At 36.4% G+C, this 18830-nt stretch overlaps 1 protein-coding gene across 2 annotated transcripts in view; it reads left to right on the top strand.

The window, feature by feature from the left end:
• The window catches only part of ADAD1 (adenosine deaminase domain containing 1), a 63391-nt gene that overhangs the window by 10953 nt on the left and 33608 nt on the right, over positions 1 to 18830 (top strand). Inside the window, exons 4-8 of one of the 2 annotated variants that reach the window (XM_045997537.1) lie at positions 5102 to 5170; positions 10155 to 10280; positions 14152 to 14275; positions 16760 to 16897; positions 18497 to 18726. In XM_045997537.1, the coding sequence (XP_045853493.1) occupies positions 5102 to 5170; positions 10155 to 10280; positions 14152 to 14275; positions 16760 to 16897; positions 18497 to 18726 (687 nt within the window). Of the gene's footprint in view, positions 1 to 5101; positions 5171 to 10154; positions 10281 to 14151; positions 14276 to 16726; positions 16898 to 18496; positions 18727 to 18830 lie in introns of both variants that reach the window. The other variant, XM_045997536.1, reaches the window with a different exon arrangement.

Below are 18830 nucleotides of genomic sequence, written 5' to 3'. Positions count from 1 at the left end.
TCTTTTTGTTGTCTGATTGCTGAGGCTAGGACTTCTAGTACTATGTTGAATAGCAGTGGTGATAATGGACATCCCTGCCGTGTTCCTGATCTTAGCGGAAAAGCTTTCAGTTTTTCTCCATTGAGAATGATATTTGCGGTGGGTTTTTCATAGATGGCTTTGATAATATTGAGGTATGTGCCCTCTATCCCTACACTTTGAAGAGTTTTGATCAGGAAGGGATGCTGTACTTTGTCAAATGCTTTTTCAGCATCTATTGAGAGTATCATATGGTTCTTGTTCTTTCTTTTATTAATGTGTTGTATCACATTGATTGATTTGCGGATGTTGAACCAACCCTGCAGCCCTGGAATAAATCCCACTTGATCGTGGTGAATAATCCTTTTAATGTACTGTTGAATCCTATTGGCTAGTATTTTGGCGAGAATTTTTGCATCTGTGTTCATCAAGGATATTGGTCTGTAGTTCTCTTTTTTGGTGGGATCCTTGTCTGGTTTTGGGATCAAGGTGATGCTGGCCTCATAAAATGAGTTTGGAAGTTTTCCTTCCATTTCTATTTTTTGGAACAGTTTCAGGAGAATAGGAATTAGTTCTTCTTTAAATGTTTGGTAGAATTCCCCTGGGAAGCCATCTGGCCCTGGGCTTTTGTTTGTTTGGAGATTTTTGATGACTGTTTCAATCTCCTTACTGGTTATGGGCCTGTTCAGGTTTTCTATTTCTTCCTGGTTCAGTTGTGGTAGTTTATATGTCTCTAGGAATGCATCCATTTCTTCCAGATTGTCAAATTTGTTGGCGTAGAGTTGCTCATAGTATGTTCTTACAATTGTCTGTATTTCTTTGGTGTTAGTTGTGATCTCTTCTCTTTAATTCATGATTTTATTTATTTGGGTCCTTTTTTCTTTTTGATGAGTCTGGCCAGGGGTTTATCAATCTTATTGATTCTTTCAAAGAACCAGCTCTTAGTTTCATTGATTTTTTTCTATTGTTTTTTTGGTTTCTGTTTCATTGATTTCTGCTCTTACCTTTATGATTTCTCTTCTCCTGCTGGGTTTAGGGTTTCTTTCTTGTTCTTTCTCCAGCTCCTTTACGTATAGGGTTAGGTTGTGTACTTGAGACCTTTCTTGTTTCTTGAGAAAGGCTTGTACCGCTATATATTTTCCTCTCAGGACTGCCTTTGCTGTGTCCCACAGATTTTGAACCGTTGTGTTTTCATTATCATTTGTTTCCATAAATTTTTTCAATTCTTCTTTAATTTCCTGGTTGACCCATTCATTCTTTAGAAGGATGCTGTTTAGTCTCTATGTATTTGGGTTCTTTCCAGCTTTCCTCTTGTGATTGAGTTCTAGCTTCAGAGCATTGTGGTCTGAAAATATGCAGGGAATGATCCTAATCTTTTGATACTGGTTGAGACCTGATTTGTGACCCAGGATGTGATCTATTCTGGAGAAGGTTCCATGTGCACTAGAGAAGAATGTGTATTCTGTTGCTTTGGGATGAAATGTTCTGAATATATCTGTGATGTCCATCTGGTCCAGTGTGTCATTTAAGGCCTTTATTTCCTTGTTGATCTTTTGCTTGGATGATCTGTCCATTTCAGTGAGGGGAGTGTTAAAGTCCCCTACTATTATTGTATTATTATTGATGTGTTTCTTTGATTTTGTTATTAATTGGTTGATATAGTTGGCTGCTCCCACGTTAGGGGCATAGATATTTAAAATTGTTAGATCTTCTTGTTGGACAGACCCTTTGAGTAGGATATAGTGTCCTTCCTCATCTCTTATTATAGTCTTTGGCTTAAAATCTAATTGATCTGATATAAGGATTGCCACCCCAGCTTTCTTCTGATGCCCATTAGCATGGTAAATTGTTTTCCACCCCCTCACTTTAAATCTGGAGGTGTCTTCGTGTCTAAAATGAGTTTCTTGTAGGCAACATACTGATGGGTTTTGTTTTTTTATCCATTCTGATACCCTGTGTCTTTTGATTGGGGCATTTAGCCCATTAACATTCAGGGTAACTATTGAGAGATATGAATTTAGTGCCATTATTAGCCTGTAAGGTGACTGTTACTGTATATTGTCTCTGTACCTTTCTGATCTACTACTTTTAGGCTCTCTCTTTGCTTAGAGGACCCCTTTCAAGATTTCCTGTAGAGCTGGTTTGGTGTTTGAAAATTCTTTCAGTTTTTGTTTGTCCTGGAAGCTTTTTATCTCTCCTTCTATTTTCAATGATAGCCTAGCTGGATATAGTATTCTTGGCTGCATGTTTTTCTCATTTAGTGCTCTGAATATATCATGCCAGCTCTTTCTGGCCTGCGAGGTCTCTGTGGATAAGTCTGCCGCCAATCTAATATTTTTACCATTGTATGTTACAGACTTCTTTTCTCGGGCTGCTTTCAGGATTTTCTCTTTGTCACTAAGACTTGTAAATTTTACTATTAGGTGACAGGGTGTGGACCTATTCTTGTTGACTTTGAGGGAGGTTCTCTGCATCTCCTGGATTTTGATGCTTGTTCCGTTTGCCATATTAGGGAAATTCTCTCCAATGATTCTCTCCAATAGACCTTCTGCTCCCCTCTCTGTTTCTTCTTCTTCTGGAATCCCAATTATTCTAATGTTGTTTCATCTTATGGTGTCACTTATCTCTCAAATTCTCCCCTCATGGTCCAGTAGCTGTTTGTCCCTCTTTTGTTTGGCTTCTTTATTCTCTGTCATTTGGTCTTCTATATCACTAATTCTTTCTTCTGCCTCATTTATCCTAGCAGTGAGAGCCTCCATTTTTGATTGTACCTCATTAATAGCTTTTTTGATTTCAACTTGGTTAGATTTTAGCTCTTTAATTTCTCCAGAAAGGGCTTTTATATCTCCAGAGAGGGTTTCTGTAATATCTTCCATGCCTTTTTCGAGCCCGGCTAGAATGTTCAGAATCATCATTCTGAACTCTTGATCTGATATATTACCAATGTCTGTGTTGATTAGGTCCCTAGCCTTTGGTACTGGCTCTTGTTCTTTTGTTTGTGGTGATTTTTTCCACCTTGTCATTTTGTCCAGATAAGAGGATATGAAGGATCAAATAAAATACTAAAAGAGTGGCAAAGACCCCAGAAAAATGCTCTGTAACCAAATCAGAAGAGACCCCAAATTGTGGGGGGGAGAAAGGGGATAAAAAGAGGTTCAGAAAAAAAAAAGAAAAAAATTTTAAAAATAAATAAAGAAAAAATATAAAAAAGAAAGAAAAAATATGTATATTTAGATAAACTAGTCAAAAAATGTTAAAGAAAAGGGTAAAAGTTTTAAAAAATTTAGCAGAAGAAGAAAAAAGAAAAAAGAAAAAATCATCTCATTACATTTTAAAATCATTACAAGTTGGGTGAGTATAATATAAGATATTTTGAAAGAGAGAGAGAGACTATGCTCATGTTTTTATTACAGTATATATGTTCTATTGTTTATCTCTTATTGTGCCTAACATACTTTATGATTAAACTATCATAAAGACATATGTATTGGAAACGTAACATATTTAGGATTTTGTATTATCTGTAGTGGAACCAATCCCCTCATATAGGGGAAGACTACTATATTTTCTGGATATCAATCCCTTATCAGGTACGTGATGTGCAAGTATTTTCTTTTTGTGATTTGCAGTTTTACTCTGTTAATAGTGGTTTTTGATTCATAAAAGTATTTAATTTTGATGAAGTCCCAACTTTTTCTTTTGTGCCTATACTTTTAGTGTCCTATCTAGGTAGTTATTGCCAAATTCAGTGTCATCCTTAAACTTTTCTCTTGGGTTTTCTTCTAAGAGTTTTATGGTTTTCACCCTTATGTTTGCGTCTTTGATGCATGTTGAGTTAATTTTTGTATATGGGGTTAGGTGGTGGTCCATCTTCAGTCTTTTGCATGTGGCTCTCCAGTTTTTGCAGCAGCACTTATTGAAAAGCCTGCCCTTTCCCCTTTTGATACTGCCCCCCTTGTCAAGAATCATTTGAGAAAATGTGTGAGAACTTATTTCTGGGTTCTCTATCCCATTGATCTATGTGTCTGTCTTTATGCCATTACCATACTGTTTCGATTTATTATCACTTTAAGTTTTGAATAGGAAGTGTGAGTCCTCCAATATTGTTCTTTTTCAAGATTATTTTGCCTTTTCGAACATGGTGCTTTAAAATGCAGGCCAACTTGTGCAGTCCCATTTTTTTATTGAAATTTTTTGTTCTTGAAGAACAGGATTTAATATATTTGGTTTTCGTTCTACCTGAGCCCAATTCTCCTGATTAAATGGAAAAAAACCATCTTTCTCTGAGTTTTTAAAATTCTGCTTAAAGTCCAGAGTGTATATATCTAACTCTAGTTAGCCTTTTGCTTAACTAACGTAAGCTGCAAGATGACATTGCCAGTCTTTCCTTGCTAATTTTGGTATGTTCAGTCAGTATTTTGTCGTACTCAAAATTAAGTCCAGAGTAGCAGTATTGTTTGCTTCCTTCATTCTTATGAATGATTCTTGAGAGATACTAATTAATTCAGTTGAAACTTTGCTCCTGGAAACTCTTCTTTTAATCTTTTCTGATCTTTTTTGTTGTTGCTGTTTCTTTGGTTTAATGTCATGTTCTTGTTTGTTTGTTTGTTTTTCCTGGATTCCCCATGTCAGGATCCAAATTGGAAAGCCATTGCAAAGAATGAGACTAAAAGCTTTGAAAACTTTGAACATAGTATCCCCCTAGGAAAAAGAGTAACTTTTACTTACTAAATTGTGACAGGATATTAATTTTAAATATTTTGCATAGTAGTGTAAGTAGAAAATTGTTCATGAGCATCTGAAACAAGGTTTCATTCTTAACTCTTTGGAATATGGCATCTGTGACAATGCAAACTGTATAGCAGCATAAGATAAGGAAATCCAGGGCTGTGTGTGTTTAATTTCATTATAGGTAAGATATTTATCAAGACTGAGCTAATGAATATTTGGTGGCCTAGAGTTGGCAGAACTATACAGAAAAAATAATCATTTTAAGATTGCTGTTTCTTATAGAATAGTAAGGTACCTGTTCTTTGGAACATTGAAGTTTCATGTTTCTTTTCTTTTCTTTTTTCGTTTACAGGTCCTCCTCCTATCCCTGCAGAACCTGTTGTTTCACCCGAACCAGTATATGTCTCAAAAGTACATTATGGTAGGAAAGTCCTTTATGATATTCTTATTTCTTTTGTTCTTTCTTTAATTTTTTTAAAGATTTTATTTATTTATTTGAAAGACAGAGATCACAAGTAGGCAGAGAGAGAGGAGGAAGCAGGCTCCCTGCTGAGCAGACAGCCCGATGCAGGGCTTGATCCCAGGACCCTGAGATCATGACCTGAGCCAAAGGCAGAGGCTTTAACCCACTGAGCCACCCAGGCACCCCTATGACTCTTTTTTAGAAGAGTAACCCAGTAAAAAATTAAAATTAAACATATAATCAAAATATGCTTTAGGTATTAACATATACATTAGTATTTTATCATTCAAACCTGTCACACTTCTACAAGGAGGAGATTTTCCTTCTGTATTCTGCTAAAAAAGAGAAATAAGTAGGGGAGAGTAAAAATTGAAGAAATGGCTATTTTTCTATATGGAGGTGGTTCATCAGTTTTGTATAGCTGCTCTTTTGAGAATGTTTTGCTTTGGTAGGCTTGTCATTAATGAAAACCAATGGCTTTCTGGTGGTTAATGGTTGGGACATTCATTTTAAATAATCTATTTACTTGGGCGCCTGGGTGGCTCAGTGGGTTAAGCCTCCGCCTTTGGCTCAGGTCATGATCTCAGGGTCCTGGGATTGCGGCCTGCATCGGGTGCTCTGCTCAGCAAGGAGCCTGCTTCCCCCTCTCTGCCTGCCTCTCTGCCTACTTGTGATCTCTGTCAAATAAATAAAATCTTTAATAAATAAATAAATAATCTATTTACTTTTAATGGCAATTATTTATCACTCAAGCCCAAGAAAACTAACAATTGCAGTTACTAATTGTATCATCTACAATCAGCTACTTCTCCATGCACATTAATTTTTCCATCTATAAAATGGCCATAACAATAATTACCTCATTGGGTAATTATGAGGGTTAAATGAATTCATATATGTAGATACTTAAATCAGTGCCAGTAGATGCTTCCTAAATAGTAACCTTTTTTTATATCACTTTCTCATATTCGACATGTGTTGTAGTTGTATCCATTTCCTATCAGAGTATGAATCCTCTGAAAGTCAGGAAATTATTTCTCCATTGTTTACATAGTGGTTAACACTCAGACTCCAAAGTTTAGAGTGCTTATAGAATTAAAATGAAAATGAACCTTTTGCTTCTAAATCTGGAGATTAGGATTTATTTATTTATTTATTTTCAAAGATTTTACTCATTTATTGGACAGACAGCGATCACAGGTAGGCAGAGAGGGGGGTGGGGAAGCAGGCCCCTCTGAGCAGAGCGTCCAGTGCAGGGCTCAATCCCAGGACCCGAGCCTAAGGCAGAGGCTTTAACCCCTGCGCCACCCAGGCGCTCCTGGAGATTAGGATTTAAAAATAAACTTTATACCTATTCAGACTTGGTTTGTACATTGTCTTTTTTAATTTACATTGTCTTTCTAAAACAGAGGAAGACTGAGTTTGTTTGGAGTAAAAGGACCAGACCAGGGAAAATAGGCCTATTCAAATGGCAAAATTTACCAAAGTTTAGTATAGTAATTTGATCTAACAGTCCTAAGAATTGAAGAAAAGAAGGGAAGTGTGAGGTGAATCTAGCAATAATCATCCTTTAACATGGGAGAGGGCTCTAGTCTGTCTTTTCAGCCTCTGTGGGCAACTTTAATGAATAGTGGAATAAAAACTCTGATCAGTGACTGACAATATAGTTTAATATTACCCTGAGAAAACAGATAAATCTGTGAGGAAGAAAGAAAATGTGGTTAACAGTATGTTTAAGGAAGTACATGATTAGAGCCAAATTTAGTAGGCTCAGACAGGAGTCAAGTTGTCAGAACATGTAGAGCAAACCTTATCCTTCCAGCTTATGGGTAAACACAGGAGTTAAATGCTGTTGCCTTTGGAGAAAAAAGATTTGAGGCCCACAGTAATTTCCAAAACAGATCCTGGTTGGGCCAGTTACAGAGTGTATCACTATTTCACAGCCTGTCTGCATTGTCCTATTTCTAATTGGACCATATTTCATTAAAAATAATTATATTTTGGGGTACCTGCTTGGCTCAGTCCATAGCTTCGACTCTTGATTTCAGCTCAGGTCATGATCTCCAGGTTGTGAGATGGAGATCGGCATTGGGCTCTATGCTGGGTGTGGAGCTTGCTTAGGAGTCTGTCTCTCTTTGCACTTCCTGCCCCCCTCTAAAAATTAAATAAATAAACAAATAAATAAATACAAATTTTTAAAGAGTGGTATTTTGACTCTGAAGATAGGTTTAGGTTATTCATGATACTGAAGATTACTTGAAATTAGCTACTCGAAATTAAATGTTAAATGGCATTATGCATGTCACATTTTTAAAAATTTATTTATTTAACAGACAGAGACCACAAGTAGACAGAGACAGGCAGAGAGAGAGGAGGAAGCAGGCTCCCCACTGAGCAGAGAGCCCAATGTGGGGCTCGATCCTAGGACCCCGGGATCATGACCTGAGCCGGAGGCAGAGGCTTTAACCCACTGGGCCACCCAGGCGCCCTGCATGTCACATTTTTATCTTATCTTTCATTTTCAGTACTTTAGGAGAACATTTTATTTCCTTAATAGTACATTACACATATACATGTATAAGGAAAATGGTATTGCATTTTCTATTTTTTAGAAGAGATACATTTAGTAACTGAGACTTGGTTATATTCACAATATTATTTACCTTCAACACTGAATTAAGATCAAGAGGTATACTGGTATGTTGTTAAGTCCCAAATGTGCTTTATGATATTTAGGTATAACCTTTTAATGTGTAGCAGAACATTTTTTTTTGTTTTGCCCCATATACAATTCTTGTTCTATACTAATCACAGTGTGTTTTTTTACTCTGTATCATAATGCAGAACTTGCTAACTCTATATGATATGATCAAACAAATTACAGTTCACTCATTCTATGGACCCATTAAGGATAAGGTAATACTAATGTCTACCCTTGAGTGATGTTCAAGACCAAGTAAATGCAAAAAGTGCATTTTAACATGTCCCATTTTTGTTTTTTGAAGTGATACATATATATATATATATATATATAGATTCTCAAAATTTCTATTAGAACTGGTAACATTGCCTGCATTTGGTGATGCAACTTCTGAATGTATATTTTTATATTGCTGTTTCAGTTTTTTTAAAAAGCTAAATTTGGGGTGCCTGGGTGGTTCAGTGAGTTAAGATTCTGCTGTTGTCTTGGGTCATGATCCTGAAGTCTCAAGATGGAGCCCTGCATCAGGTTCCCCAATCAGTGGGAAGTCTGCTTTTCCCTCTGACCCTCCCCCATCTTGTGCCCTCTTTCTATCTCTGTGTCTCTCTCAAATACATAAAATCTTGGGGCACCTGGGTGGCTCATCGCTTAAGCATCTGCCTTTAGCTCAGGTCATGATCTTAGGGTCCTGGAGTAAAAGGACCAGATCAGGACCCACATCAGGCTTTTTTTTTTGGAAGGGAATCTGCTGCTTTCTCTCCTCTGCCACTCCCTATGCTCATGCTCTTTCCCTCTCGCTTGCATGCAATCTCTTTCTCTCAGGTAAAATAAAATCTTTAAAAAAATAGATTAAAATATTTTTTTAGAAAGTTAAATATCATTAAATGGATACTGCTTCTTCTGTACCATGAGTTTTTGGTGATACGCAGAGACAAGTTGTGAGTACTTCTCATATTTTTACTACATAAGGACTAAAAGCTAATTTGTGCACCACACAACGATGGTTTTTTCAGTATCAGTTTTAGTGAAATATATGCTAGCATGCAATTACGGTAATAACTAGCACCTCCACATTATATATTTTGTGAGGAGATAGAAGAATATAACTACTACTTCATTCTCTTTTCTCTCAGAGCTTCATTTTGTAATTTTGTGGTTCACATTCTTCTTGATAATGTGAATTTGTTTTTGGCAAGAAGATAGCATTAGCAATATTAAGAGAAAAATTAAAGTTTAACAGATGTAAACAAAAATATGTAAATGGCCTAACTGAAATGTATTGTGTCCTATTAGCAGAATGTTAGCGGAGATTGCCAACATGAAACTTTTATCATTTGTGTGGTTTTTTTTTTAACGTAATGGTTATTAAGCAGGTAGAAAGAATTTCTGTGGAAATTGTATTCATTTCATATGTAATGCATGACAGGAAAGTTGTTTCATTGCATTTTTTACTCTAAAAATATGAAATTGACTGCAAGCCACTTGATAGACTACTGAGGAACCTCATGAAACACCAGGAACTATCAGTGGCTTACAACTAAACTTGGAGAAACACTGTGTTAGGTCATTCTGCAACCTCTCATTCTCCAAAACAATGGTTCTTCAGTAGGGATACCAAAGCAACAAACGACCAGGGCCCTATCCAGAATCTTAATTTTAAGCTCTGTCATGTTTTTTAAAAAAAATGCATGGGTAACTTTGATGTATATTTTCTTGGTTATAAACTGTCCTCTAGTGATCCTAGTTAATTAAAACTATCTTTATCCCCTTTCAAAGTTTAGGACTTTTTTAGTAGGAACATGGACTATATCAAGGGTCTAAGTGCTTAGTGCTTTGCAGTAGTTCTTAGTGGGGCAAATACTAAGGAGTGTATTTTAATTATTACATTGTTGAGGGAAGACTGCTGGCATTCAGTGAGATGTTGGTTGGCAATATGGGAGCATCTTATTCAAAGAATAATGACTTGTGTCTTGTAGGACTTTTGAATATTTCATAAATATCAATAATTCTTTGATATGTAATATTAATTTTTTAGGAGTTTTCCATAAAGCTCAGTAATGTAGTTGTTTTATAGAATTGAATGCTTTAAAATATCAATCATGACATAAATTATAATTTACTCCCTTATCTATAAATAACAAAGTCACTCAATTGCAGTTTTATAATAGGAATAATAGAGGCCTCTGGGAGAAAGCAGTGTGTTCTTCAAATTCATATTCCATTTGATTTTTTTTTTGCCAGAGGGGAGACATATTCAGTATGCAAAGATTTCACAGATTGTTAAAGAAACATTTAATCACCTAATTTCCAATCATTCAGAATACCTGAAATGTAGCAATTCGTTGGCTGCTTTTATAATTGAAAGAGGTAAGTCCAAATATTTGGCCTTGTGGAAAAAAGTATTAAATATCCTAATCATTTGAGCTGTATATAGAAGTGTTTTAACTGACTATCTTTGGCCGTTTTTATAATGGTATTGCTTTGATTGATTTGAAGTGGCCTTTTCTAGTGAGTGTGGATCATTAACTACAAAGGCTTTTAGAGTTAAAGTATATATATATCTCCAAAAATGTATGAGAATTCATGGACAGTTGAGAGCTGACAGAGTTAAAATATTTGGATACTGGGGCACCTGGGTGGCTCAGTGGATTGGGCCGCTGCCTTCGGCTCGGGTCATGATCTCAGGGTCCTGGGATCGAGCCCCACATCGGGCTCTCTGCTCCGCAGGGAGCCTGCTTCCTCCTCTATCTCTGCCTGCCTCTCTGCCTGCTTGTGATCTCTCTCTCTGGCAAATAAATAAATAAAATCTTTAAAAAAAAATATTTGGATACTGAAACTTTAAGTTTTAAATTTAAGTTAATAAGACTTGAATAAATGGAGGAGAGAGAGAGAGGAGAGAGAAATAGAGGAGAGAAAGAAGAAAGCAACAATGAGAACAGTGACAATTGTTTATAGTACAATAAGAAATTTATTACTAGTGCAGAAATATATATATTTAGTCCATACATATGTATGTGTGTATATATATGTGTATATGTGTGTGTGTGTCTGTGTATATAAAGTAATACAGAATATACTTAGGTTGATAAGATTTACTGAATTATGGAGTCATTTAAAATCCAGTCAGAAGTTGGGTTTAATGAGAAAGATAGTAATGGTGAAAGATTTTTGGTCAGGGATTGACTAATTGTTGGGAGTGGCACGAGACTTAGCTCTGCTACTTAAATGACTTTGAGCATGTTATATAATTCTCTCCAGTTTTCTTCTAATTTCTTAAAAGTAGAAATAATCTCTACTTAATGAAGTTACTAGGATTAGATGTGATAATATAAATACTTGACACAGTACTTGGCATTTAGGAAAAGCTTAAATTACATTTGTAATGATTAAAATAAGTTGATGTTTAAGCAATAATTGCCAATAGTTTTTTTTTTAATACTACAAGGGTTGGGGCTGAATTAAGGAATCATAATTTAGGTGATTGTGATGCAGCTGCTTACGTTAGAGATGAGATAGAAACAAACGGAAAGAAAATATTTTTTAGAAATTGATGTGATAAGATGAAAGTGACAACAAATGATAGATGAAGTGGGATGAATAAAACATAACATTTCAAGTTTACATTAAATGTAAAAAAGCACAGTGGTGCTTTCATATACACAGGAATCTGAAAGCTGATGTGAAGTGTGAATAGCTTGGATGAGAGTAATAAATCTGGTTTTGGAAATACAGTTGCGAATGTGGGGTAGGAAAGGACTGAGTAAGGTTAAGTACGTGTTCCTGGAGTAACTCAGATAATCAGTACATACTTAAAATGTATTAGAAACCTCAGATGGGTATTCCTCACTGCCCAGCCAGCCTGTGTCTCCAGTAGGGTTGCTCACACATTCCCTGAAATGTCCATTTCATACTTTTCTTTGTCTTCAAATATCCTACATCCTCTCTTCCATCTTCCTTTCAGCTAATGGGCATGTCTCATAATTTTTTACTGTGTCTGTAAGAAACTATCAAATCCAAACTTCTTTCTGTTCTCTACCATCAAACCTATGTAATTCCTTGCATTTGTGCTCATCTTCTCCACTGTGAGTGGAGGAAGGATCTTTCCTCTTATAGCTAATCCCTTCATTTAAATTTTGGTTCTATTCCCTATCATATCTTGAATTTCTTCTTTTGGTTTTCCCCTCTTTTTCTTGCATTATCCAGCTAGTATCTCACTGAAACACGGCAGGTCGAGTTACAGAGTTGAAGTAGGAACTGAGTTTCTATTTGTAAATCAGAGCTTTACATCTCCATTTCAGAACTTACACTGACACCCTATAATTCCCTTTTACCATCACCATCCTCTCCTTACTGGAGCAGCTTTGTTTGTGATAATGGAACTTTATATTTTTCCCATCTAATTTTACTCCTACTCCAGCTTTCTCCATCTGAATAAATGGCATTTTCCCATTTGCTCAGACAGACTAAAAGGCTACGTCCTTTCCCTAGTACTCTACAGTTTATCTCTAAGTTCTGTTATGTCTCCAAATTCTCAGATCTGATTATTCTTTTCCAACCACCCTTCATCACTCAAATCTTAAGTCATGTCTTCAGCTTCTTGGACTTACAGCATTCTCCACATTCTCCACATAAAGAAGTGATCTTAAAATGTAACCCAATATTGTTTTCACTCTCTTACCTTCAGTAGCTTCACCATAGCTCTTGGGTAAAACCGCAGACTCCTTAGCATGGTTTATGATGCTTTATTCTCTAACCTCATCTTATGCCATTCCTTTCACTCTTTATTGGAGCAGCTATACTGGTCTCCCTCTGACCAAGGACTGCACAAGCTCTTTCTTTTGACTGCAATCCCCTTTACTTCACTCATGCTGCTCACTCCTCATACTGAAACTTAAATTTCAGTTTCATAAGGAGAGATTCTGCAACTAGTTTGCATAGGTAATCCCCCCCCATTATTCTTTACATTGGCCCCATATTTTTTTCCTTTAAAGCATGTATCACAGTTTGTGGTTTGTTTAGTCTTTTTCTGTCTTTCCTATTAGAAGCTTAATGAGGGCATGTCTTGCTCAGCATTTTATTCCTAGCATCTGCTTTAGCACCTGGAACTTCATAGGACCTCAACAGTTTTTGTCAAATTAATGAAAGTCCTTTAGGTATTTGCAAATGTGACACTTTTTTCTTTTTTTAAAGAAAAGAGTGTGTGCAAGCATGTGAGCTGGAGGAGAGGCAGAGGGAGAGGGAGAGAGAGAATCTCAAGCAGACTCCCTGCTGAACCTCCCGACTCAGGGCATCATCTTGTGGGGCTCCAACTCAGGACCCTGACTGAGATCATGTCCTGAGCCAAAATCATGAGTCCTGACACAACTAACTGAGCCACCCATGCACCCCTGAAACTGAACTTTATCTGAAAGTCTAAGAGACTTTCTGAAATCATCAACACAGATGTAGAAGAAAAAGCAAGAGGAGAATATTCCAGAGGAAAAAGAGCAATGAGCTTAGTGACTATGCTATAGAAAGGTCTTATACTTAGGATGTGAAAGGAAAAAAGAAGTATATAAGGAAACTCATTCAGCAAAAAGCAAATGGAGCAAAACTATTAGAAAAAGAATAAGGTGTTTTTTCTTTAAAACAGTTTCAGGGGTGCCTGGAGGACTCAGTTAAGCATCTGACTTCTGCTCAGGTCATGATCTTGAGGTCCTTGGATTAAGCTCTGGGTCAGGCTCTCGGTCAGTGGGGATTCTGTTCCTCCCTTTTCCTCTGTTCGTCCCCGCTGTTCATTCACACACACTGTCTCTCAAATAAATAAAAAGTCTTTTAAAAGGCAGTGTCAGTAGAACAGGGAAACTATAATTTGTAGAGAATTTGAGTGGATTAGGAAAAAAAATAGAGCCACTATAGATAACTTTAAGGCAAAAGTAAAATAGCAAATGAAGTCTCTAGTAAGCCAAACATATCTAGATGTAAAAGAAATAAATGCATGTTTGAAAACTAAGGATATCTGATGATTCTATTGATTGTGGTAAAATTTTAGATGAACTGTTATAAAATGTCTTTTTAATTGAAATATTATTGAAGTATTGAAAATACTGGTTCCTAGAAGACTCAAACTCTTATTTGAAACTGTGAAATTTTTCCATTTTTTGGTCAATATAAGTAATTTTAAAATGGTAAGGTAGAGGTTGAACATATGGACGAGGGAGGTCATAATAACCTGCTACTGTTAACCTTTTCCTTTCAGCTGGACAGCATGAAGTTGTAGCTATAGGCACAGGTGAATACAATTACAGCCAGTGCATTAAGCCAAATGGAAGAGTGTTGCATGACACTCATGCTGTTGTTACAGCAAGAAGGTCTCTCCTTAGGTAAGATAACACATATATATATATATATATATTTTTTTTTTAAAGATTTATTTATTTGACAGATAGAGATCACAAGTAGGCAGAGAGAGAGAAAGGAGGAAGCAGGCTCCCAGCCAAGCAGAGAGCCTGATGCGGGGCTCATGACCTGAGCTGAAGGCAGAGGCTTTAACCCGCTGAGCCACCCAGGCGCCCCGATAACACATATATTTAATGCCACCAAATGTTAATGCTTTCAGTCCAAAGTAACCACATAATGGTGTCTTTATTTACAAATGGAATTTTACTGATCATTAAGCCATGGATATGACTGTCCCTTACTTATCCAAGTCCTTTGATTATTTCCATGTCATTTTTTTTTTTAAAGATTTTATTTATTTATTGACAGACAGAGATCACAAGTAGGCAGAGAGGCAGGCAGAGAGAGAGAAGGAAGCAGGCTTCCTGCTGAACAGAGAGCCCAATGCGGGGCTCGATCCCAGGTCCCTGGGATCATGACCCGAGCTGAAGGCAGAGACTTTAACCCACTGAGCCACCCAGGCGCCCTTCCATGTCATTTTTTAAAATCTTACAGTAACTACAGTGTCTATAATTGGTGGATTTTAGTGGCTTCTATTATCAAGAACTTATGAACTCAGTTTCAAGAGTTCTACAGCTTTTTTTAAAAAATACATCATCTTTTTTATCAAAGTAATTGGAATATATAGCTTTATATCTAGACCAAGTAGACTTGGTAATATCATCCCCCCCAAGTTAGTCATAGTTATCCAAAGGTATTACCTGAAGCTGGTAAGTTTCTATATAAGGTCTATGCAAAGTTTACCATATAGCAGAACGTAGATACGATATTCTTTTTTTTTTTTAAGAATTTATTTATTTGACAGAGAGAGATCACAAGTATTCAGAGAGGCAGGCAGAGAGAGAGGGGGAAGCAGGCTCCCCGCTGAGCAGAGAGCCTGATGCGGGGCTCGATCCCAGGACCCTGAGATCATGACCTGGGCTGAAGGCAGAAGCTTAAACCACTGAGCCACCCAGGCGCCCCGATATTCTTTTTTTTTAACTAAAATGTAGTTGACATACAATGTTAAACATGTTTATGTTCAACACTTACCACATTCACCACCATGATAAATATACTCGCCTTCTGTCACCATATGATATTATCACAGTATTATTGACTATACTCCCTGTGCTATATTTTTCATCCTCCTGACTTGTTTTATAACTATAAGTTTATAGAGGCTGGCAGATCTCAAAGAGGGAGAAAAGGGCTGAGGTGAGCATACCTAGTTTCTTTTCCCAAATTCTTCAGTAGTTGCTCTGCTCCTTACGAAAGGAGTGAATAGCAGGTGGGAGAGAGAAGCCAGGAATGTTACTCCTTAGAAGTCTCTTTGTATGAAAAGTGAGAAATCTGTAATTTTCTCCAGGATCCACCAGATTTTGGTTCTGCTAAGGCATTGAGCTTTTTATAAAACTTTATACAGAAATTTTCAAACATAAGTAAGAAAAAGATAGTGAATTCTCCCATTCAGTTATCAGCATTCTGATACCAGTATCCAATGATCATATCCAGTTACCAGCATTCTGCTCTTCTTATTTAACCTATGCATCCACACTTTTTGATGGTGCTATTTTCTTTGGTAGAGTATTTTAAAACAAAGTTAGACATTATTTTGCCTGAAAAACTAAGTACATGTCTCTAAGGAAAGAATCCTCTAATCTTAAAAGGAAGGTTTTGAGGAAATCCATGAAGGTAATGCAAGTCATTGTCTTTTAATCCTCGGTGCTTATTGAATTACATGATCTCTTTAAGATTACCTCTTTTACATTTATTTCTTCCCATGCTTGGCACTATTATATGCTTGTGCTGAATTTTCTTATTTCCGATGAAAGGACTAAAATTGTGTTTTTTATTTAATAAGCAAAATAGTATTTGTCCCTTGATTTGATTAATATTAATTTTTCAGGAGACTTGTTTCACTTTTTAGTATAACTTACGGTCTTCATGGTATTGTTCTTGTATTTCTGTGTTTTTGTCTTTAAAACCACTAAGGAGCAGGAACCACAGTTGTTGTTTGTTTTGGTGGGGAAAGAAAAATAGAAGCAAGGCAGAATTTTGACACTTCAGGTAGGAGACTGAGAGTAGAACTGTCTGAGAACAAAGAGAGGGATCAGTAGAGAAATGGGGATATGACAGTTGAGGACCCAAATGTGAAATGAGTGGAGTGGTAGTCAAGGAGTGGCACTTTTAAGCAGGTCACATGTCAGACTGGGCTCCAGTTGAGGACCTCTTGCAGGATTTAACGCTTCATTAAATAAGGCTCAAGTTATTTTAGGAGTTCTTATCACTTTCTACACAGGGAGGGACATTGCTCAGGACACTTACGAATATGACGCTTAAGATGAATTACTTTAAAATTTCATGACTTGATAAAGTTATAACCTTTTTTTTAGGTATTTTTATAGACAACTTCTACTCTTCTACAGCAAAAATCCTGCTATGATGGAAAAATCAATATTTTGTACAGAACCAGCTTCTAATCTACTCACTCTGAAACAGATTATCAACATTTATCTCTATATGAACCAGTTGCCTAAAGGGTCAGCCCAGATTAAGTCACAATTGTAAGTATCATGGGAGTTGTTTTTAAAAGCAGTCAGGAGGAGTGCCTGGGTGGTGGCTCAGTGGTTAAGTGTCTGCCTTCCGCTCAGGTCATGATCCCAGGGTCCTGGGATCGAGCCCCACATCCAGCCCCACACTGGGCTCCCTGTTTCGCGGGGATCCTGCTTCTCCCTCTCCCACTCCCCCTGTTTGTGTTCCTGCTCTTGCTCTGTGTGTCTCTGTCAAATAAATAAATCTTTAAAAAAAATGAAAGCAATCAGAATGGCTATATCATATATTCTGAATCCCTAGAGCAATAGAACATGGAAATTCGTATCTATCTGAATTCTCTTTCTGGCTTGAGGTGTTATTTGTGGCCTGCTAGAGGGCCACTCAATCTAATCTGATCTATTACTACTTCTCTACTCCTCCCCTCCACTCAATCTGATCTACTACTACTACTTAAATATTCCATGTACTTTACCACTTTCTTTCCATGCTGTTGAAATCTTTTTCTGTCGAGTTTTAAGACTTCATAAATGTTAGGAAAGCATAGATTTGTGCACTATCACATACTAATGCAGGAGCTAAGAAATTCCATTTGTTTTTCTGGTCAATCTGTAGCTAAAACTTCATTATCTTGATGAATGGTTAGCATCAGCATAATATTTAAACAGAACAGGCAAGCACAAAGGAGAAGCAAGTGTGACTATGTAGAGATAACCATGGTTAATATTTTGTTACAGATTTTTCCAGTTACACCTTTGAAGACAAAGGGAAGGAGTCTTTCTGGGGAAAAATTTCAGGAAAAATGATTTTATGTTTTTTAACATATTTTATTGGAGAAGAATTGAATACAAATTGTCAGTGTTTTTTTCCTGCATTCTTTTTGTAGTTTTAAAAAATTTCCATACAGAGAAAGACAATAAGACTTTCGGTAGGAACAAAAATTTTTAAGGGACATAAAGGCAGTAAAAATAATTTATCTTTACCAGAAGCTGTAAATATGGTTAATTTCTATTTGGTATTTATCTTGTGGGACCAAGTCACTCCATCCCAAACTTGTTTTAGTTTTGCATTTGTTTTTATTACTAAAATTACTAGTTTTGCAATTGTTTGTATTACTAGAATTAAATGTACCTGGCAAGTTAGACATGTTTGAAAACAATTCTTAAGTACGTATAGATTTTATTTTTAAAATTTTTAATTTTTTAAATTTTTAATTTAAATTCCAGTTAGTTAACATACAGTGTTATATTAGTTTCAGGTGTACCATATAGTGATTTAACACTTTCGTACAACACCCGGTGCTCAACACAAGTGCACCCCTTAATCCCCGTCTCCTATTTCACCCATCCCTGGAAGCCATCTGCGTATTGACAATAGTTAAAAGAATCTGTTTCTTGGTTTGCCCCCCCCTTTTCCTTTTTCTCATTTGTTTCTTAAATTCCACATATGAGTGAAATCATATGATTTGTCTTTGACTGACTTTCACTTAGCATAATACACTCTAGCTCCCTACATATCATTGCAAATGGCAGGATTTTGTTCTTTTTATGGCTAAGTAATATTACATTGTGTATACTTTGTTTTTTAAAAGAAAAAACTTTTCCTTTTTCTAGGCGTCTGAATCCACATTCTATATCTGCATTTGAAGCCAATGAAGAACTGAGTCTCCATGTGGCTGTTGAAGGCAAAATTTATCTGACTGTCTACTGTCCTGCAGATGTTGTTAATAGAGTAAGCAGTATGTCCTCAAGTGACAAATTGACAAGATGGGAAGTGCTTGGTGTACAGGGAGCATTGCTGAGTCACTTTATACAGCCAGTTTATATCAGCAGTATACTTGTTGGTGAGTGGGATTTTATTACCTCCTGGCCTCTCTCACTAAGTAAATATATTTTACTTAATCAGAATAAATTGAGATTTTGCATACATGATCCTTTATTTAAGGTA

Source organism: Meles meles, chromosome 2 (assembly GCF_922984935.1).
Source record: "Meles meles chromosome 2, mMelMel3.1 paternal haplotype, whole genome shotgun sequence".
Taxonomy (NCBI): Eukaryota; Metazoa; Chordata; class Mammalia; order Carnivora; family Mustelidae; genus Meles; species Meles meles.
The sequence above is the reverse complement of the archived record's forward strand: the minus strand, read 5'-3'. Positions and strand labels throughout refer to the sequence as shown.